Source organism: Oryctolagus cuniculus, chromosome 14 (genome assembly GCF_051225735.1).
Source record: "Oryctolagus cuniculus isolate XC-2025 breed Fujian yellow rabbit chromosome 14, ASM5122573v1, whole genome shotgun sequence".
NCBI classification, from domain to species: domain Eukaryota; kingdom Metazoa; phylum Chordata; class Mammalia; order Lagomorpha; family Leporidae; genus Oryctolagus; species Oryctolagus cuniculus.
In genome coordinates, this window is record NC_142880.1 from 75,370,561 (window position 1) to 75,393,467 (window position 22,907).

The 22,907-nt window shown below is 44.0% G+C and overlaps 2 protein-coding genes across 9 annotated transcripts in view; one reads left to right on the plus strand and one right to left on the minus strand.

Annotated features, from left to right (window-relative positions):
• The window catches only part of SNX18 (sorting nexin 18), a 294,655-nt gene that overhangs the window by 267,378 nt on the left and 4,370 nt on the right, over positions 1 to 22,907 (plus strand). For 2 of the 3 annotated variants that reach the window (XR_016220185.1, XR_016220186.1), the window contains one exon: positions 1,147 to 8,291. The gene's annotated coding sequence lies outside the window, so the exon portion shown is untranslated. Of the gene's footprint in view, positions 1 to 1,146; positions 8,292 to 14,988; positions 15,071 to 22,666; positions 22,770 to 22,907 lie in introns of those variants that run through there. The other variant, XR_016220187.1, reaches the window with a different exon arrangement.
• LOC100345682 (chondroitin sulfate proteoglycan 4) overlaps positions 1 to 22,907 on the minus strand; it is an 80,754-nt gene that overhangs the window by 12,011 nt on the left and 45,836 nt on the right. For 3 of the 6 annotated variants that reach the window (XR_016220183.1, XM_008262205.5, XM_089312781.1), the window contains 2 exons: positions 21,768 to 21,940; positions 70 to 253 (listed from right to left, as the gene is read on the minus strand). Coding sequence is in view for 5 of the 6 variants with exons in the window: in XM_008262205.5 (XP_008260427.4) it covers positions 70 to 253; positions 21,768 to 21,940 (357 nt within the window). In the remaining variant the exon portion in view is untranslated. Of the gene's footprint in view, positions 1 to 69; positions 254 to 20,554; positions 21,149 to 21,767; positions 21,941 to 22,907 lie in introns of those variants that run through there. The other 3 variants (XM_089312783.1, XM_089312782.1, XM_089312784.1) reach the window with 2 other exon arrangements.

Here is a 22,907-nt window from a genome sequence, read left to right on the forward strand (position 1 = left end):
AATTAATCCCAAAGTGTCCCTACTTTCATACTTATAGAGAAGGCACTGGCAATGTCTTGGTGGCATTACCTGTATTTGCAAGCAGTTGGCTCTGCCGACCAGGCTCATTAATCTCGTATGAAATAGTAACACGAAACTCCTCTGGGCCTAGAGCTGCCGGTGGGGAGGACACCGTGAATGTGAAAGAGTCTTGTACAGTCCAGGCTGCATCCTCACAGTCCACATGCTGATAGAATATCTGCCCCTCATTGACCTGCCAGACAGTAAGAAAAATTAGCCTCTGGGATGATACGAGGAGGGACATATTCCCCACCCGGAGAGTGTGCATGTCTTCACAGGGCTCACTCTCTCAAGTTCAAATTGCTTCACATACCCACGTACATGCAGGAACATTTAACACATGAGAACTTCTTTCTCAACCTAGGAGAGCCTATCACAGACATGATCTATTCATGAAGAACAGAAAAGCACATTGGTTTTGAGATGACTGATGTCCTAAGGTATTTGTATTACAGAAAGCTTATGATAAACCTTTACCTACCAGTCAGTTTCAGTTATTATCAACTCATAACCAGCCTTATCTCAGATACACTCCTACTCACTTTTTAGATTATTTCACCTAAAAATGATTCAGCACTAACTAAAGATGACTTTTAAAAATATAACCACAATTCTGTTATCACTTCTAAATATTATAATTACTTAATATTATCAAATATTCAATCAGGGTTCAAATTTCTGATGATATAGTACATGTTAGTACATGTCCTTTTTAAATTTTTAAAACAGTTGCTTTGTTTCAGTCAAGATCCTGAGAAGTCCACACAACCCATTTGTTTGGTTCTTCCGTAGTCTCTATCTACGGGATCCCCCTCTTTTTTTCCTGTGATTTATTCACTGAATCAATTGGGTTATTTGTCTTATAGATTTTCCTGCTTTCTGAACTTTGCTGATTGCCTCTCTATGGTGTTATTTAACGTATTTCTCCCTCCTCTATATTTCCTAGATACTGGAAGCTAAATCTATTGGGTCTTAATAAGAATAAGGTTTAATTTTTGGATAAGAATATTTTACAGGCTGTATTATATATGTCCTCTTGTATTTGACTGCAAAGCAAAAATAACATTAGGTTGCTTCTCTTCTCAGTCTTTTTAATATAGGTGTGGCCGGCGCCGCGGCTCAATTGGCTAATCCTCCGCCTGCGGTGCCGGCACACCGGGTTCTAGTCCCGGTCGGGGTGCCGGATTCTGTCCCGGTTGCTCCTCTTCCAGTCCAACTCTTTGCTGTGGCCTGGAAGTGCAGTGGAGGATGGCCCAAGTTCTGGGGCCCTGCACCCCCATGGGAGACCAGGAGGAAGCACCTGGCTCCTGGCTTCAGATCGGCGCGGTGTGCCAGCCACAGCGGCCATTGAGGGGTGAACCAGCGGAAAAAGTAAGACCTTTCTCCCTGTCTGTCTACTCTGCCTGTCAGGAAAAAAAAAAAAAAGATAGGTGGATTGACAAGTTGGCAGGTTGACCCATCTCTTCAAGGCGCCCAGCCTGTCACCCAGTAGTTTTACAGAGTCATTGCCTAAATTCATTATGGTCGCAGTGACAAAACATTGATAGTCTTTCTTGTAGCATTCCTTCTTCACTTCTTATCTGGCGGTTGTCTATGAAGAGAACCTTCCTCATCAGCTCTTTGAGAATAAGCAGGTAGAACAGAGACAGGAGACATGCTTGCTTCTTTTCTCTCACGTACTAATTTCTAATTTTTAGAATAGTGAGTTGATCCCTTGGTTCTAACCTCCAGATATTACCACTGGATTGTTTTGTTTGTTTGAGCTTTTTGGTTTTTGTTGTTGAGTCATTCTATATTCATGAATTTTAATATCTGATGTATTGCATTCCATTGTGATTATTATCCTCAATTTGATATTCAAATTGTTCCACCCTGCCTGAGGTATTTTTCAGAAGTTTATTGTTAAGTCCCTAATGCCCATTGCTGTCAATGTCCTTTCTAACTCAACTAATGGAGCATGTGGCAGTCCTCCCTCTACCAGCAGTGATTCAGAGTTCTAAAACTGCCATCTCAGAAGGGCAGGCTGCAGACGAAACAGTTAACCCTCAGTTACTGTGGGTTATGTCTTCTTCTGGCCTGTTAGTTACTATAATCATCTGAATTTACAGCTAGTTCTCTAGAATACTAAAGTATTCTAGCATTCAGCTCAAAAGTACCTAGGATAACCTGTCATTTATAAAGGTGGTGAGGGACCAGCGCCGTGGCACTCTAGGTTAATCCTCTGCCTGCAGTGCCGGCATCCCATATGGGCGCAGGGTTCTAGTCCCGGTTGCTCTTCTTCCAGTCCAGCTCTCTGCTATGGCCTTGGAAAGCAGTGGAGGATGGCCCAAGTGCTTGGGCCCTGCACCCCCATGGGAGACCAGGAAGAAGCACCTGGCTCCTGGCTTTGGATCGGCATAGCTCTGGCCATGTGGCCATTTGGAGAGTGAACCAGTGGAAGGAAGACCTTTCTCTCTGTCTCTCCCTCTCACTGTCTGTAATTCTACCTGTCAAATACATAAATAAAATCTTTAAAAAAATAAAGTTGGTAAGTCATCCATCATTATTTAGGAACACTATTTTAATTGATAGGACTTTGAGTCCTTGAATCTGTATTGCTCAGGCTCAGTGCTTGCACAGGAGATCCATCTGGAACCAGAGTTCCAGAAAGGTACAGTGAGTTTCTATGGAATGCAAGCACCTGTCCCAGAGTGGTCCAAAACTATTAGTGAGAAGTTTTTTGTTTCTTTGTTACGGGTGAAAGGGTGGTGGAGAAAATATTACCCCCTTCTTTGTCCCACGTGGAAGAAGAATTTCCAAGAAGACAAGCAGAGAGATTTAAAAGCATGATTTATTAGAATCAAAGACCTCCACCCACAGTGGCATGGAGGGTGGGTTTCAAGAGAGGCAGAACCAGAAGGGGCCAGTGGTACTGGGGTTTTTAAGCACAATTTTGGGGAAGAAAAAACTTTTCAGCTTGACATTCAGTTGGGGGGGGGGGGGGACAGGACACCTATCAAAAGACCTGATTTGCAGTCATTTTACCTGTCTAGCTTGCTCATGATAAAACAAAAGAGCCATCAGAAGGGTGAGATACCTAATTTGTTTTACAGTGACCAGGGAACTGAGACAGGTGGATTCATCACTCCCTTGCTATTCTCATAAGATTGGAGACTCCTAAGGAGGTAGGGCAGGCACTTTTGATCTTGTTAAAGATAACTTTTGGGGAAAGCAAGCATTTTGTACCTTCAGTTACCACGGGGACCATGGGGACCACACTGACTGCCGGATTCCTCACACCTTCTCCCCTGCCTGGACAAGGCAAGGAAATGCTGTCATTTGGGGATTTTAAATGAGGAAGAAAAAATTTCACTGCTCAACACTTCCCTGTAAAGATTACTCATTTGAAATTGGAGTTTTTCCAAAAATAGGAATTTCTGGTACTAGCTAGCATGTCAATTCTTCAGTTCCTGAGGAGTAAGTCTGTTGCATTTAGTAGTCATAGCCATTTCTATTGCCAGTGTAAGATTTATGAAGATTAGTCATGAATGTATTTCCCCTTCCAGAAACCAGTAACTGTGCCATGGGTTTTGGGCAAGAGAATGGTTCCTAACAGGTTTCTGTTTTGCTTGAGACAGGACTAATATCATAAAGCAAAGAAAACTAATTTCCTAATATTGAAAGAAACACAATCTATTAACCAAGAAGAAAGGTTTTCTTGGAAGCTGATCCAGCTTGTCCATTAGTCTTTTGGCATAAATGAAAATCAGTTTCCCTGTATGTATGTATGTATTTCCCTGTATGTATGTAAATATGTAAGTATTACTTGGAATAATCTAAGGATTTTCCAATGTCTAGAATGAAATGTCACCACAGAACACACCAAACACCGGAGTTAGGGAGAAGGGTTATTGTCAAGTGGGAACCCAACAGGCCGCCTCCCCTTGCATAGAGAGAACAGCAGCCTGTGCCGGGAGAACAGGTCTTCTACAGCTTTGCAGAGGGAAGGACTTGGAAGCAGCGAATCCTGTTAGGGTGGGGGTGGAGCTGATGCTTGTGATTGGGCCATTTGGTCACCTGACTTCTAGTGAGCCAGGCTGAGCTTAGGAAGATGGTACCATTTTACTAACATAGAATATGGATAGTGATTGTCCCAGAGGAGGAATGAGGCTCATAGATGAGGGCCATTGAGATGAGGTCGGTCGAGAACTTCAGAGGGAACGAACTGAGAAGAGCAATCAACAGAGCCTTGCACTTCGGGAGCCCTGAGGAGCACAGGTCTGTTGGAGCATGGATTCTTGAAAGGGCATTTCAAGAGAGAAATGAAGTGTGCATAAATAATTGACTAATTTGACACTGGAGAGAGTGTGTGAGAGAGAGAATTTCCCTAGATGGATCTTGAGTGTCTGGATCCTAAGACTGGCTATCAGATTGCTGTAAGTGCTCAGTAGAAGCGAAGGGGCAGCCAGCGCCGCGGCTCAATAGGCTAATCCTCTGCCTAGCAGCGCCGGCACACCGGGTTCTAGTCCCGGTCAGGGCACCGGATTCTGTCCCGGTTGCCCCTCTTCCAGGCCAGCTCTCTGCTGTGGCCCGGGAGTGCAGTGGAGGATGGCTCAAGTCCTTGGGCCCTGCACCCCATGGGAGACCAGGAGAAGCACCTGGCTCCTGCCTTCAGATCAGCACAGTGCACCAGCCGCAGCACGCCAGCCGCGGCGGCCATTGGAGGGTGAACCAACAGCAAAGGAAGACCTTTCTCTCTGTCTCTCTCTCTCTCTCATTGTCCACTCTGCCTGTCAAAAAAAAAAAAAAAAAAAAAAAAAAAGTGAAGGGGCGGGAGGCTATGACATAGTAGATAAAGCTACTACCTGTAGTGCCGGCATCCCATATGGGTGCCAGTTCGAGTCCTGGCTGCTCTGCTTCTGATCCAGCTCTCTGCTATGGCCCAGGAAAGCAGAAAATGGCACAAGTCCTTGGGCCTCTGCACCCACTTGGGGGACCTCAAAGAAGCTCCTCTCTCCTGACTTTGGATTGGTGCAGCTCCGGCCATGGCAGCCATCTGGGGATGGAAGACCTGTCTCTATATATAACTCTGATTTTCAAGTAAACAAATTAAATCTTCAAAAAAAAAAAAAAAAAGTGAAGGGGGGCAAAGGTGCCTGTGTAGCATTGTCAGCTATACCCTGCCAACAGGGAAGTCCGTCCTGTAGAAGATAGCACTGGCCCCTCCAGCGAACACCCAACTTCTAGGGTGTGTGTGTTGTAGGGGAAGGTGGTATTTGTTGGGGAAAGGAGGGGACACAGGAAAGGAAGACTGACTGAGACCAAGACTTCATGAGGGAAAATACGGGGTAAACCTGAGACGAGGAGGCTCTCAGAGATGGTTAGGGATTTTATCACTCAAGTAGAACGTGGCCTTGGGAACAGCTTCCATCACCTCTACATGTTTCCACTATATTCAGTCTGGAGAGAAACGCCACTGAGCTGAACACCTGGACTCTGGGATTAAGGACAGATGTGAGGAGTCAAACAGGTTTATAGGCAATCTGGAAATTGAGAGTGGAAAATGTTCCCCCCAAAAAGTTATCTTTCGCAAGATCAAAAGTGTCCCTCTTCCTTCCTTAGGAATCTCCAAATTTACCATAAGAATAGCAAGGGAGCAGTGATTCCAGCCTCCTGAGCTCACAGTTTACTGTGAAAACCAGCTACCTATCCCACCCATCTAGATTTTTTTTTTTTTTTAATCAGAAGCAAGCCAGACAGGATAAAGGATTGTAAATCACATTTTTTGTTGTGTTTGTCACCACCTTATTGATTGACAGTTTCTTCTCCAAAACTGTACTTAAAAACCCCACTACCGTCAGCCCCTTTAGGTTTTGTCCTCTCTCGGAAGCCTCCCTCCATGCCACTCTGCCTGGAGGTCTTTGATTCTAATAAATCTTGCTTTTGAAATCTCTGCTTGTCCGCTTGGAAATTCTTCTATGTGAGACAAAGAACTGAGGTAATAATATGTTCTCTGCCGCCATTTTCCCATAAGAGAGAGAGGAGATATTTTTATTTCCTATGAGTAATAGAGTCCTTCTGGAACGTCCTTAGACTATCCATGGTGAGGCTGATATTTGACCCTTTCCCCAGCTATCCCAAATTTGTTCCATTAGTCTAGGACTTAAAGTTGTCATCCTAACTTACTTACAAATGGGTCAATACGTGCTTCCTAATTCTAGAATGTCTCAAAGTAGCCTTCATTTGAAAAGACAATGTTATAACATCCCCTGGATCTCTGAGCTCTAAAACCTCTGGATCTCATATCCTTGGTTACAATAGAACCACAAAGAAAACCATTTATCAGAGGCTAAAAAGAGAGGTTTGGCTTTTGAAAGCTCAGAGGCTCTAGTTTACGGACGAGGCTGTTGCAACACACAAAAGAAATTGGCAGTTAGGGAACTCTCCTTTTCTCCTAGCTAGCTGGTAGCAGAGATGGTAACAGAAGCCAGAGCTCCAGGCTTAGAGATAAGAGTTCTTTCTTCTATAGCATTTTATTGGGATCTCTTTGGTTCTAACAATTACTGCTCTTCCCTTTCTAATATAAAAATTAAAAGAGAAGGACCTTAGATTGATCAGTCAAAATTTAAATATAAATGCTACCATTTTCTGTCTGTACAAGTGACTTAATCTCTCTGAATACCATTTACACATGAAAATGTAGAATAATATCTCACTTGTAACATGCATTTGACCCAAACAGTCTACTGCCATAACAGTGTTTAAAAATGTAGGCTCTGCACATATCTTGCTCAACAAAGCATCAAAATCCACAGTAACCAATTCCTTGCTGGGATATCTGGGGATTCTAGTTAAGTTCTTTTTTTTAGTGAATAATAGCATGAGAATATTAAGTAATCAGAAAGTTCTAAAACATGTCTAATAAAATAAATATTTTCCCATAAAAATGAAGCAATTTGTAGGCTGGAATTTTGGCACATATTACAGAAGCTTATTTCTATTTCCTTGGTAAATAAATATTTCTTCATCATTTTATACTAGGCATGTCCATAAATATTTGCTTAAAGAAAAAACTGGAGGGAGCTTACTGCCCTAGTCTAGGGGAAGATAGCTAAAAAAAAAAAAAGTGGAGAGAGTCTCAGGAAAGGGAGAAAATGGCAGAGGGAACTCCACACAAATTAGAGGGACACTGTGGACCTATGTGGAGGGTGTGGAAGCACAAAACTCAGGACCCCAGCAGCTGAGAGCCTCAGCACCAGGTCTGGAGTGAAGTGAGACCAGACTGCAGAAGCCCAAGCCACTGGCTGAAAAGCTGCAGGAAGAGCCTGGCAGGAGTCCACTTTGGAGCCCTGCGGGGGACAGTGTACCTGCCAACCTCAAGGGGAAAAAAAAGGGAGCAGGTTTTTCTTTCTTTTTTTTTTTTTTTTTTTTTTTTTTTGACAGGCAGAGTGGATAATGAGAGAGAGAGAGACAGAGAGAAAGGTCTTCCTTTTGCCATTGGTTCACCCTCCAATGGCCGCCACAGCTGGCGCGCTGCAGCCAGCGCACCACGCCGATCCGACTGCAGGAGCCAGGTACTTATCCTGGTCTCCCATGGAGTGCAGGGCCCAAGGACTTGGGCCATCCTCCACTGCACTCCCGGGCCACAGCAGAGAGCTGGCCTGGAAGAGGGGCAACCGGGACAGAATCCGGCGCCCCGACCGGGACTAGAACCTGGTGTGCCGGCGCCGCTAGGTGGAGGATTAGCCTATTGAGCCGCGGCACCAGCTGGGAGCAGGTTTTTCTTTCCCTGACCACCCTGTACCAGTATCCTGTAAGCAGCTCAGAGAGGGTGGGTGCCATTTTGGATATACGCAACAGCTGCTCCAGCTCATCTCTGCGCATCCAGCAACCAGCTGAGAGGAGACACCTGAGTCTGGCTGGGAAAACTGACAGGAGGCTGGGAGCTCATGATTGTGGGAGCCTTGTGTGCTGGGACTATGAAAACACTGTGGCTGCGTGGGAGGGTGCAGGGTGTGGCTGGGACTTTGGCCAGTCACTGTGGGCAGCTCCACATGCTCAGGGCACCCTGATTCCTGGTGAGGGTCATTGCTGCAGGATCCATGTTCACAGATCCTTTGATCCTTTGTGTGGTTCTTGTGGCAGCATGGATGAAAACTGTACCCACTGGGGATAGCACCCAGGCATTGGTCTCCTTTGAGGAGAGGAGGTGAGTGTGAGAATACACCAACAGAGCTGGGCAAATCTCCCCTCTGATTAAAAAAAAAAAAAAGGCCGGCGCCGCGGCTCACTAGGCTAATCCTCCGCCTAGCGGCGCCGGCACACCGGGTTCTAGTCCCGGTCGGGGCGCCGGATTCTGTCCCGGTTGCCCCTCTTCCAGGCCAGCTCTCTGCTGTGGCCCGGGAGTGCAGTGGAGGATGGCCCAGGTGCTTGGGCCCTGCACCCCATGGGAGACCAGGAGAAGCACCTGGCTCCTGGCTCCTGCCATCGGATCAGCGCGGTGCGCCGGCCGCGGCGGCCATTGGAGGGTGAACCAACGGCAAAGGAAGACCTTTCTCTCTGTCTCTCTCACTGTCCACTCTGCCTGTCAAAAAAAAAAAAAAAAAAAAAGAGGAAATTTACCACACCCAACTTCAACACTCCCCTTACTCTGGAGGACTAAACAAAGTTCCCTGACCACACCCAGCACAAACCTCTGGGTATTCAGTGAAAGAATGGACATTCCACTAAGCCACAGAGGCATAGTTCAAAGATAAAAGCCATCACAGGGAAAAAAAAAAAAAAAAAAAAAGTGCCACAACAAATGTCAAATAACAAACGCACCAATTCAAGAAACAGTAATAAGATAATATGATAGCCCCAAAAGAACACAACACTTCAATACTAGATTGTGAAGATGATGAGATTGAAGAAATGCCAGAAACAGAATTCAAAAAATTGACCGTAGGATTACATAGATGTAATCAGAAGCAAATTCATGAACTAAAGAAATCCATCCATGACATGAATTTTTTTCTTGTGAAATTGAGATTTTAAAGAGAAATCAAAATGAAATCTTAGAAAAGAAGAATTCTATAGAACAAATAAAAAAAATACGGTGGAGAGCCCTAAAAAAAGAATCAGTGAGGCAGACTAAAGAATATCCCAGTTAAAAGATAAATCTCTGGAAATTTTACAGTCAGACCAAAAAAAAAAAAAAAAAAAAGAAGATATAAGAAAACTAAAAAATGAGTGTCAGAGATTTATGGGATACTATCAAATGACCCAAATATGGGTCTTAGGAGTTCCTGAAAGTGTGGAAAGAGAGAACTGATTAGAAGACCTTTTTAGTGAAATAATTACAGAAAACTTCCTTAATTTGGAGAAAGAAAGGGACATCCAAGTACAGGAAGCACATAGAACTCCTAATAGACATGACCAGAAAAGATCTTCACCATGATACATTGTAGTCAAACTCTCCACAGTAAAATATAAAGAAAATATTCTAAAATATGCACAAGAGTAATGCCAGATTACTTTCAGGGGGTATCCTATTAGACTAACAGCTGACTTCTCATCATAAATCCCACAGGCTAGAAGAGAATGGTGACATATATTCCAAGTCTTAAGAAGAAGAAAAAAACTATCAACCCAGAATACTGTACCCTGCAAAGCTCTCATTATGAATTAAGGTAAAATAAAAACCTTTCATAACAAATGAAAATTGAAAGAATTTATCACTTGTCCAGCCTTATAAAGAACGCTTAAGGATATGCTACACACAGAAACACAGAAACAGGGTCATCACTACAAAAGAAGGTGAAGGTAGAAAATCTCCCAGTAAAAGTACAAAGGAAATCCAAAGTAAACAACAGAAATATTTATGGAAAAATGGCAGGGCCAAGTCATTACTTATCAATAGTCACCTTGAATATAAATGGCCTCAGCTCCCCAGTTAAAAGACACAGACTAGGCCGGTGCCCTGGCTCACTAGGCTAATCCTCTGCCTGCGGCGCCAGCACCCCGGGGTTCTAGTCATGGTTGCGGCGCCAGTTCTGTCCTGGTTGCTCCTCTTCCAGTCCAGCTCTCTGCTGTGGCCCAGGAGTGCAGTGGAGGATGGCCCAAGTCCTTGGGCCCTGCACCTGCACGGGAGACCAGGAAGAAGCACCTGGCTCCTGGCTTCGGATTGGCACAGCGCGCCAGCCGCAACGTGCCGGCCGTAGCGGGCACTTGTGGGGTGAACCAACGGAAAAAGGAAGACCTTTCTCTCTGTCTCTCTCTCTCACTGTCCACTCTGCCTGTCCAAAAAAAAAAAAAAAAAAAAGACACAGATTGGCTGAATGGATTAAAATACAAAACCCATCTATTTGCCACCTATAAGAAACACATCTCACCAACAAAGATACATGCAGGCTGAAAGTGAAAGGTGGAAAAAGATATTCCACACTAACAGAAACCAAAAAAGAGTGGTGTAGCCATCAGACAAAATAGACTTTTAACACAAAAACTGTTAGAAGAGACAAAGAAGGGCACTATGTAATGACTGAGGGATCAATTCAACAGGAAGATGTGACTATTATAAATGTATATGCACCTAATTCCAGGGCTATTTAAAAGAAATGTTAATGGGTCTAAGGGAGACTCCAATACAATAGTAATGGAGGACTTACAATTCCACTTTCAAAAATGGACAGATCAACCAGAGAATCAGCAGAGAAATAGCAGAGTTAATCAACACTAGAGACCAAATGGACCTAACAGATATCTATAGAACTTTTCATCCTACAGTTGCAGAATACACATTCTTCTCACCAGGATAGATCATGTGCTAGGCCATAAAGCAAGTCAGCAAATTCACAAAAACCTAAATCATACCATACATCTTCTCTGACCACAATGCAATAAAGCTGGAAATCAAAAACTTAAGAATCAATGGAACATACGCAAACAAATGGAGAGTGAACAGTTTGCTCCTAAATGAACAGTGGGGCATAGAAATCCAAAAATTTCTGGAAAGGAATGAAGATGACAATACAATATATCAAAACTTTTGCACAGGCAAAGAGTTCTTGGAAAAGGCCCCAGAGGCACAGGCAATCAAAGCCAAAATTAACAAATGAGATTATATCAAATTGAGAAGCTTCTATTCTGCAAAAGAAACTTCAGGAAAGTGAAAAGGCAACTGACAGAATGTGAGAAATTATTTGCAAGCTATTCAACTGGTAAAGGATTAATAACTAAAGAATATAAAAAGATCAAGAAACTCAACAACAACAAAACAAACTACCCAGTTATTCAATGGGCAAACATTTTTCAAAAGAAGAAATCCAAATGGCCAACAGACACATGAAAAAATGCTCAAGATCACCAGCCATTAGGGAATTGCAAATCAAAACCACAATGAGGTTTCACCTCCCCCCAGTTAGAATGGCTTTTTTGTTTGTTTGTTTGTTTGTTTTGGCAGGCAGAGTGAACAGTGAGAGAGAGAAACAGAAAGGTCTTCCTTTGCCGTTGGTTCACCCTCCAATGGCTGCCGCGGCTGGCGCGCTGCGGCTGGCGCACCGTGCTGATCTGATGGCAGGAGCCAGGTACTTATCCTGGTCTCCCATGGGGTGCAGGGCCCAAGCACTTGGGCCATCCTCCACTGCACTCCCTGGTCACAGCAGAGAGCTGGCCTGGAAGAGGGGCAACCGGGACAGAATCCGGCACCCTGACCAGGACTAGAACCCGGTGTGCCGGCGCCGCAAGGCGGAGGATTAGCCTAGTGAGCCGCGGCGCCGGCCAGAATGACTTTCATACAGAAATTAGCAAACAACAAATGCTGGTGAGGCTGTGGGGAAAAAAGGTACCCTAATTCACTGTTGGTGGGAATGTAAACTTGTACAGCCACTGTGGAAGACAGTATGAAGTTACCTCAGAAATCTGAATATAGCCCTATCATATGACCCAACTGCCCCACTCCTGAGAATTTACCAAGAGAAATGTAATCAGCATATGAAAGAGTTATCTGTAGTCTCATGTTTATTGCAGCTCAGTTCACAATAGCTAAGACATGGAATCAACCCAAATGCCTGTCAACTGAAGACTGGTTAAAGACATTATGGGACATATACACCATGGAATACTACACAGTGATAAAAAAAATAGAAATCCTGTCATTTATAACAAAATAGATGAAAACATCATACTTAGTGAAATAAGCCATTCCCACAAGGATAAATAGCATATGTTCTCCCTGATCTGTGATAACTAATAGAGTACCTAAAAGGTAATCTATAGAAGTGAAATTAACACTTCAAGATGCAATGACTTTTTTTTAAAGCTTTTATTTAATGAATGCAGATTTCATAAGTACAACTTTAGGAATATAGTGGCTCTTCCTCCCATACCTCCCCACCCCCACTCCCAACCCATCTCCTACTCCCTCTCCCATCCCATTCTTTATTAAGATTCATTTTTAATTAACTTTACATACAGAAGATCAACTCTATACTAAGTAAAGATTTCAACAGTTGGCACCCTCACATATACACAATATATAAAGTACTGTTTGAGAACAAGTTTTGCAGTTAATTGTCATAGTACAACTCATTAAGGACAGAAGTCCTACATGGGGAGTAAGTGCACAGTGAATTCTGTTGTTAATTTAACAATTAACACTCTTATTTATGACATCAGTGATCACTCGAGGTTCTTGCCATGAGCTGTCAAGACTATGGAAGCCTTTTGTGACCACAAACTCTGTCAGTATTTAGACAAGGACATAAACAAAGTGGAAGTTCTCTCCTCCCTTCAGAGAAAGGTACATCCTTCTTTGATGGCCCTTCTTTCCACTGGGGTCTCACTCACAGAGATCCTTCATGTAGGATATTTTTTGCTACAGTGTCTTGGCTTTCCAAAATGCAATGACTTTGAATAGCCCTTGTCTCCACTGTTGAGGATCAGTTTTTTTTTTTCCATACAATTTGTTAAACGCTTTACTTAGTATAGAGTTATTCATGTGTTTATAAAGTTTCACTGAAAATAGATCTTAGTAAAAAATAAGAATGGGAATAGGAGATGGTGGAGGAAGAGGGGTGGGAGTGTGGTTGGGAGGGCAGGTACAGTGAGTAGAATCACTGTGTTCTTTTTTTTAATATTTATTTATTTGAGAGGTAGAGTTACAGATAGTGAGAGGAAGAGACAGAGAGAAAGGTCTTCCATCTGTTGGTTCACTCTCCAAATGGCCGCAACAGCCGGAGCTGCGCTGATCCGAAGCCAGGAGCCAGGTGCTTCCTCCAGGTCTCCCACATGGGTGCAGGGACCCAAGGACTTGGGCCATCTTCTACTGCTTTCCCAGGCCACTGCAGAGAGCTGGATCAGAAGAGGAGCAGCCAGGACTAGAACTGGTGCCCATATGTGATGCTGGCATTTCAGGCCAGGGCTTTAACCCGCTGCGCTACGGCGCCGGCCCCAATCACTGTATTCTTAAAGTTGCATTTATGAAAAGTGTGAAGTTTATATTGCTTAAATAAAAGGTTTTTTGGGGAAAAAAGCCTCAGGCAGGTCCTTCAGGAGGAGTTCAGAAGAAGGCATGGTTACCATAGGAGGCGACAGCTGCATGTGGGTTACTGCCCCTGAAGACCTTCCAGTGGGACAAGGAAGACAGTGATATTGGCCTAGGCTGATGTGTGTGCTTCTGTCTTAATTTTTAGCAAAAAAAATACAAGCAAAAGTTTAAAAAGTAAATTAAAAACAGTTTGTTTAAAAATGCTTATAAAATAATGATATAAAAACATTTTGTACAGCTAAAAAAAAAACTACTTTAAAATGCCTTATATAATTTAATTATAAACTATGTATACTTATAATCATGAGGCACTAGGAATAATGCAACCCAGGATATTTCTTACCATTTATTTAACAAAAACACATAAATAGTACCTAACTTTATTGAGCCCTAAATATAAACTTCCTGTACTCTATGAGGCACTTTATATAACTCACTTTATTTCATTAGCTCAGGGTCAGGTCCAGAAGTCCTAGGGTCAGTGTTGAAAGGGGAGAGATGGAGGCCTGGAGGCCAATCACATGGTTCTCCATGACAGAATGGCTTTGCCCAGGCTCTGAGTTTCCCGACAGGAAGGGGTTGACCAGTGGAGCAAGGGAAAGAGAAGTGACCAAAAATAAATCTCTATCCTGGGTAGATATTCCTAGGGGAAGGAGACTATAGAAACCAGAAAATCCAAGAAAGTCAAATGTCAAGGTTTTATAAGGATTAATTAAAAAGTCCTAAGAGCTCACACTTGAGGGCACCGAGATCCTGTCTTCCAAAAGATGAGCTCAGAGGAGTGACTCCTCTCTGGGTGTCTTCCCTTCTTTCCTTAACCTGGGCACCACCATGGTTGCAGAGGGCAGATGGGCAGAGGGACCAAGCTTCTTTGAGGAGAGCAGAAGTCCTAGGGTACAAAGGCTTGGATAATGCCCGGGTTTCAGTTAAGCATAGCAGGGCTGGGTTAAATCCCAGGAATGATTCTCCCTAGTAGTAACAGAAAAGGCATTTCAGGAAACCTGAGTTCCTAAAGCGGGTGGGGGGCAGGTATCTGAAAATCCACAGCTGGAAATGAACAACTGAAAATCGGGTCCAAATAATTATCCAAGAGTTGTGGCCAGTGCTCTCCCCAGACAGGGTCAGTCTCTGCGGAAACCTACTAGACCAAAAGCCTTCTTGGGAGCCCAGCCCTAGGTTCCTCTATTGACCTGGTGGAGAGCACCAAATCCACACTTATATAAAAGAAAACAAAGATTCTCATGGGCTTTGTGTCATGGTGAGTGTGTAGACCTGTAATACAACTACCAAATTAGATCTAGACGATGGTTATCAGGAAACAGCAGAAGGTAGACTGGGACATCTTATATTTGTTATGTATGAACACAGTGGGAAGAAAATGTCTCCATAAGTATGAGGCCCTAATCTCTGGAAAATGTTAGATGTTTCCTTACAGGGCAAAGTCTTTGCAGCTGTGATTAAGTTAATGATCCTGCGTGTGGAAGACTCTCTTGGATTATTCAGGTGGGCCCTAACTCCAATCACAGGTTTCCTTACAAGAGGGATAACACAGAGGGGGATTAACACAGACAGAAATGTATCTGTTTGGCAGTGGGACCACAGGAGAGAGACTACAGTGATATGGCCACGTGCCAAGGGACGCTCACAGCCCCTGGAAGCTGGAAGAGGCAAGGAAGGAATCCTCCCCAGGAACCCTCCGAAAGCACACAGCCCCGCTTACACCCTGATTTTGGCCTAGAGAATTAGACTTCAGACTTTAGCCTCCGGAGTGTGAGAATACATTTCTTGGTTGTTTTATTATTTCTTTCTTGGTGGTTTGAAAACACGTTTGCTGTAATTTGTTACATCAACCCTAAGAAATTAATACAAGGAAAAAGGATACACTACTCTCACTCCACTGGCAATGGGTTCTGTCTGCTTTTTCAAAAGCAAGCCTATGGTTCTAAGAGAAAGAAGCATGTTTGGTTTTTAAAATCAGGCCACTATCCAGAATGATCTTCAGTTGGAACTTGGGTGACTAAGTGGTAATACATTGCAGTAATTGCTACACATGGGAAAATATGCTGGCATGTAATTCAGTGAATTACAATGACAAAAACAAAATAGCTAAGACAAAAAGCTGGTGGCAAATGTCCACAGAGATAGCTGAGTCCACTTGCCATTAAGCCAGAGACCCAAGGAAGCAGAGGTGAGGGTGAGCAGGAATAGTCAATCAAAGGAAGACCCTGGTCCCTCCCTCCTCTGCAAATTCAAAGATCAAAGTTTAATGATCCATCAAGTTGATTGTACTCTCCATTAAGTTGTAATAAATTAATCTCTGTTCTCCCGGCTGTTCCAGATCATTGGGAAGGAAGGGGAATGGTGGAACCAGACTGTGGAGGCGGCATAGTTGATCAAAATCTCTTCCCCTAAGCACTGGGTGGAGACATTATTTACATGTATTATGCAGCCGTCAGAGTTAGTCTTCTTCAATCCGGTAGGTGACAGAGGGCGGTCCTCTGCCAATTGCATTCACAATTCCTTAAAATATAAGTGTTATTCAGCAATAAGCCAGATTCCAGGAGAAGGAGTAATTAGACAAAATTCATAACCCAGAATTACTGTATCATTTTCTAAACCTGTGTCTGTACGGCAAGAACAAGTAGAGACTAAGACGCACGATCTCCCATCCACAACAGCACAGGGCAGTAACGCCAGCACTGGCCTTACTGGAAAGAAGAGAGACCGGGTATCCTAAGCCTTCTACCGGAACACTTGGCTTTTTAATGACGCTTAGTGATCTCAGGAAGCACTGGAATGAAAATCACTCGGCTCTGTGCACTACTTAGACGGGATCAGTGCTTTAGAGAATCCAATTTTTATTTTGCTCGTGTGTTCTTTGAAATGAAGTCGTTTCTCTCAACTTGTAAAATAAAAAATAAACTTCATTTTGAAATCTGATCATATTTTTTTCCCTGTGTACTCACATGTTTAACTCTTCAGGATGCAAGATTTTCAGCAAAGGGTTTTGTGGTTTAGCTTTTCCCATTTAGGCAGACATCCGGTGAACAACAAGAATGTTACTTGTTTATCTTGGTAGGCTCACATGGTATGGTTTGGAAAATAGTGGATTTATTCTGAGATAAGAAATATTTTTAAGCGATGACATAAGAAATATTTTCCTCACAATTACTTTGTCAAAATATTATACGAAGCATTATAAAGAGAGTTGAGATTTCTTTTCATGAACTATATCCACCAGAGCCGCTGATTAAAATGGCAATTTTTAAAACTTCTCCTTCCAAAAGGAGACAGCACGCAAGCTTTATGCCCAAATGACACAGTGGCACTGGGTGGAACAGGGCTGAGGACAACTCAGTCTCTTCAGGTACAGGGGTGCAGGGACTGCCTGAAACACGGTCCCAGCCAGACACCAAGCAGAGCAGAGGATGGAACTGGCTCTTGGAACCACTGGGCTGGGAAGCCCCACGGTAATCAAAGCCATTTGATTCCTTGGACACGGACGGTTTTGACAACTGAAACTGTTTCCTGAGGACTGCCCTCTGTCACCTACCAGATTGAAGACAACTAACCCTGACGGCTGCATAATACATGTAAATAATGTCTCCACCGAGTGCTTCGGGGAAGAGATTTTGATCAACTATGCCGCCTCCACAGTCTGGTTCCACCATTCCCCTTCCTTCCCAACGATCTGGAACAGCCGGGAGTAAGTGCAGCCTTTCTCACATGACTGAGTAGACCCGGCCCTATTTGATAGAGGCCATACAGTTGGAGAAAGATTCACATTCCATTTACGTGTGAAAAAGGAGGCAGGGTCTGGAAGGGGGTAAGCCAGCAAGATGAAAAGTAGGTTTCTTCTTCTTCCCAAGTTACAAATCAAAGTGCTTTTTTGGAACACAGATGCTTATCAGGATCTGGGTGCCTTGAGATGAACACCAGTGTCCTGAATTTACGGGTGGCACCATGCACTTCCTCCATCAAAATGCAGCATGTTCATGTTTTCTGATCTTATTTTTATAAGAAGCATGCATTTATAGTGAATTTATTCTGGGATAAGAAAATATTTTTAAGTGATGACAAAACAAATATTTTCCTCACAATTATTTTGTCAAAGCATGACACGAAACATAATAAAGAGAGTTGAGAGTGAAGCTGTTGAGATTAGAAGACTAATGCTGACTCCACTTATACAACTCATGTGTATTCAGGGAATCACATCCACACACTGAACCACCAAACTCCCTGAAAGAGGCAGAGTGTGCGTGCTGGTCTATATCCTGAGGGTCTTCTCTGCACACCCTCTCCCCTACGTGTGTCACCCATGATCTTTAGGACGGCTCCAGGGGAGCGGGAGAGGGACTGAGTTTAATGGCACGCAGGCATTCTGTGAGAACTCGCCAGCTGCACCAGAGTGGCTCTTGGCTGCTCGATGAGGAGTCCGTCCCTGGTCCTCACTCTGACCCCTGGGGAGGAGTCCCTGGAGCTGCCCCAGCTCCGCCCCTAAGTTCTCCTCCAGCCTGTGCCTGCTGCCACGAGGCCCCTTACATCTTCCTCAGACTCCTGCTCTCATCATCACCCGGTGAATACCAGGGACTCTGCCCAGACAACAGGAAAGTGTAAATGGGTTGTAAGGTGGAGCAAATGTCACTGTCCTCAATGACCTCATTCCCATTCATTAAATTGCTGTAGCAGGTCAGGGTAAACACAGCAGCCAATCCCAGTGTCCCGGAGAAGTGCCTTCTCTATGAAACCCATGTTTCAACGAGGAGAGGAAAGGGACTTCTCAAATCTCCAAGACAAAAAGACGGTAACAGCCGGTGTTACTGTTTACTTAGTATTTGCTAGATGTGGAGGAATGGGCTACACATCTCACATACATTACCTGTCTTAGGCCACATTTAAACACTAGGAGGAAGATATGGCTTAGTCAACAGGAGCATGATCCAGGTCCAGAGGCTTTGGGCTACTCCTATGCTGTGTACCCGTGGGCAAGTTGTTCAGCCTTCCTGTGCTTTGGGACCCACGTCTTTACGTGTGGATAATGAGTAATATGGTGGGAGGCTAGACTAGTTCTTGGTACATGGTGAATGTTCACAGGAGAATAGGCTATTTTTCCCACTTATAGACAAGGAAACTGAGGTTCAAAGACATGTCATTTGCCCTAAGTCACAGAGTTAATCCAGATCTTCCGACTACAGGGTCCATGGGACTTGGGCTCAATCACAAGTAGTCAACAGTAGATCAAAGAGCAGCAACAGGGTATCTGATTCTTAAATGGAAAACTCTCCCTTTGTAAAGGGCACACTAAAGATGCAGAAACTGTGCGCTGCTATGCTGAATTTCTAGAGACTCTAAATATGGCTGAGATGTTGTTTTAGGGAGAGAAAGATCATTTATCCAGAGATGTGCCTGATATAAACAGCCTGATACAATCTAATGCCTTGTGCACAATAAAAGAGTCTTTCCTTTCTCTGAAGGGAGGATAGAACTTCCACTTTGCCTATGACCTTGTCTAAATAAGATCGAAGTCAGCGAACTCAAAAGGCTTCCATAGCCTTGGAAACTCATGACAAGAGCCTAGGGAGATTTCTGGCGCCATAAACAAGAGTGTCAAATTGTGAAGTCAACAACAGGAGTCACTGTGTACTTACTCCTCATGTGGGATCTGTCCTTAATGTGTTGTCCAATGTGAATTAATGCTATAACTAGTACTGAAACAGTATTTTACACTTTGTGTTTCTGTGTGGGTGCAAACTGTTGAAATCTTTACTTAATATATACTAAATTGATCTTCTGTATATAAAGATAATTGAAAATGAATCTTGATGTGAATGGAATGGGAGAGGGAGCAGGAGATGGGAGGGGTGCGAGTGGGAGGGAAATTATGTGGGGGGGGGGAGCCATTGTAATCCATAAACTGTACTTTGGAAATTTATATTTACTAAATAAAAGTTTAAAAAAAAAAGAGTGTCTCCCTCATCCTTTGGGTAAAAGCACTAGTCCAGGCCACTGGTGTGGCAGCTGTTGGTTGTGCAGTCTGTCCAGGAAGGACAGGAAACCCCTCCCTCACCTCCCTAACTTGTAGACTGCCCTGCTGGTGCTTCCAGACTGGAGCCTGCTCCTGTCTCCATAGGAACCCACAGTCAAGGAAGGACCCTGCATCCCAGACATCCCTGTAGAGCCCGAGCCCACCTAACACCTCACCTGCTCTGGCTAACACCTGCCACTGCAAATAGGTTTTCTAGACACTGGCCTCTTTGCTCACAAAAGCAGAAGGAATTATAAAGCAAAAGAAATGAAACCTCAGCATAACCAGCTTTCAATCAATCAAGACTTTGCTAGCCCTGGGGCCTTCTATCTAGTATTCATTTATTCATTCTATTCATTTCCTGTATGCAAACATGTAGTACTCTCTAGGTAGCTTGTTTCCAGAGGAAACTGTACCCTGATTTCCAATATTAGAGGCAGCATTCGATGACCAGGCTAGCCCATTGTGGTAGATGGTTTGATTGTTTCAAATAGTCAATGCCTCCTCCCAAATAAGATTATACCTTCCCCCTCCCCCGACAATGAAATTGTAATCATCAAGCTGGCTTGTGTGGGTTTCTTTGGCCAATGCGAATTCTACATGCCACTGCTGAACACAAGCCTTACGAGTCATCTTGTGATTCTGCTCCTTCAAATCAGATCCTGAAGGAAAAACACAGGCAACTCGCAGCTAAGATACAGCACACCTGAGAAATGCATTTTGGCCATTTTAAGTCCCTGAGATTGGGAGTTGTTTGTTACGCAACATAACCTAGTGAATCTTGGCTCCTATATCCATGAAAGCCCATTGAGACCATATGATCTAAACCAGGTATGAGGGCCATCCATCCATGGGCCGTGTAAGGCCTACAAAATCATTAGGTCCAGCCCTGTCAAGACAACCACAGGCAGGACTCGAAATTCAATAAATCTATAGCAGGCTAATTTTTAAGTTGATAATTTTGTATGGCCAGCAAATGCTGTTATAAATATCCAGATGACTCTTGGCAGAAAAAGGTTCCTGGCCCCTGAGTGTAAACCATTTTATATTTGCAATCAAAAGTAGTTGAAAACAATGCTTGCAGTGATCATCATGCAATTTTTTAACAAAGAACTAGGGTTGAAGCTAAGGAATCTCTGTAGGATATCATTCTTGTCAGCATCCAACACGCAATCTGATCCTGGCATGGTTTGATGTCTGTGGGTTCACTTCAGCTCCCCACACAATGTAGTCTTCATCCTACTCCTTTTTGGGGGGGATGCCAGAGTCACTGTGAACCAGAGAATTTGTGCTTCTTCTTTCAGCGTCACACTCACAGCTTTTCTAGCCTCATGACCTGTTTCCTTAAATGCATCCCAGACAAAGGCAATTGTAAGCAAAAGCCAAATTGAATCCTGCCACATCACACTGGAGACAAATGGCTCAAAGGTTAATGGCAGACATACAGTTTACTCTCGTCATTTCCTCTGAACTTGACTTTAGATTTTTTTCATTCCTGAGCCATTTAAGGCCACAGCCAATTCAACTAACAGATCCATGCATAGAGCTTCAGGCTGGAAAAAGGCAAACAAGAGAAATGGCCATATTCAAGTAGACTATTTGGAAACAGACTTCTAGAAAATGAAATCACATAAATAAATACATCTGGTTAGTCAGATTCCTGGCTAGAATGCCCCAGAGGGAAAAAAAAAAGAAAACAGGAAGGTTAATTTATTTAAATAAGAAGCTGTGTGAAGGTGGTGATGACAAAACACCCGTGAAGTTTAAAACAGGTGTCTCTGGTTACAGATTAAATACACACACATATTTATGTATATACAGATACGTGTAATTGTACTATATTAAATAACCTTGTCATTTCATGTATTGAATATGAGCCTACACACACACAGGTCCTGCAGGATTTACTCCCACAGCTATGCTATGCTTCCTTTTAAGTCAGTCTTCAGTGGTAAAAGGATCCCTTTGTGTTTTTCAGACACAGGGTTCACATTTGCTTAGTGTTTTCTGACGATCACGTCTCATGTCGTGGCCCTGCCAGGTGTCTGGTTGTAGGCCCAGCACAGCTGAAATGAGTGATGGCCTGGGCAAATGGGTATGTCCGCTCAGGTTAACAGGAGGAAGACACATGAGAGGCCTGCCCTGCTCAGCGGCACGGACATCAGGACTCACCAGATGCTGGGTGAAAACGGAAACATCCTCCGTGCAGTTGTCAGAGCTCATTCTCACCAACCTCCCCAGCCGAGGGGAACTGACGACCGTAAAAGTCACAGTTCTGTTTCCTGCCCCGTCCACATCGTTGGTCACAGCTCTCAGGTCATGAGAGGAAAGCGGCTTGGTGGAACCTAAGTGAAGACGGAAACATGCTGCCAGCTAGTGAAACGCTCTTGACAGAGCCCTGGAAACTCTTTGGAAAACACCTGCTTATAAATGTGGATACTGACTCACGCCAACATGAAACTGGGCTGTGAGGAGCCAGTGATCCCTCCCGTACCCATCTGTGGGCCTGCTGTGCTCCTGCCGCCCCAGGGAAAACCAGCTTCTCACTTCACCACCTGACCCAGCCTGGGCCCAGGTATTTAACCAGTCCTTAGAGGGAAAACGGGATTCCAGGGTGCGGATGGCCTCTGGCTTAGCTCTGGGCACATGAAGGGGAAGGCAAATTGTACAGCACTGAGACCACACAGGCAGCGTGGACGCAGATCCTCAGTGGTGTGTCCATCTGCTGGTACCTAGGGTACCTTGAGCAAATGTGAGACATCTTCTGGGGATCCCCAGACGCGCACCCTGCATGGACACTGTACGGAATGAAGGCCTATGTGAATGCCAAGAAGGGAAGGGCCAGTAACACACAGGGTGGCTATCACGACCTCATCGGTGACCAATGGCAAGAGAGGCTTAGGGACACCCAAGGGAAAGCAGCGCTCATCGAATGCTTTGTCATGAAGGATTCCTCCCTACTCCACTGTGGACCAATAATTTTATAAAATACAATGAAAATGACACAGTGCTGTCAAGTTGTTATAAAAACTAAACTCTCCCTGTTGCTTCCCTTTCTTCTCGGTTCACAGACTAGAAGACCCACAGACCACACTTGGAGGAGCACAAGGCCAGAGTACACATCCCTTTACTTTCCAACAATGCAGGCTGCACGTCCAGCCTTCAGCATGACAGGTATGAATTAAACACATAATTCATCCAGCCCCGGATCTGACCTCATCTCTCCTGTGTAAGTCCTTGCTAACAGCTTTAGCTTGAGATCTTTCCCACAGTAGCCCTCTGAGTAGGTATTTATAAATCACTTGTGAAGTT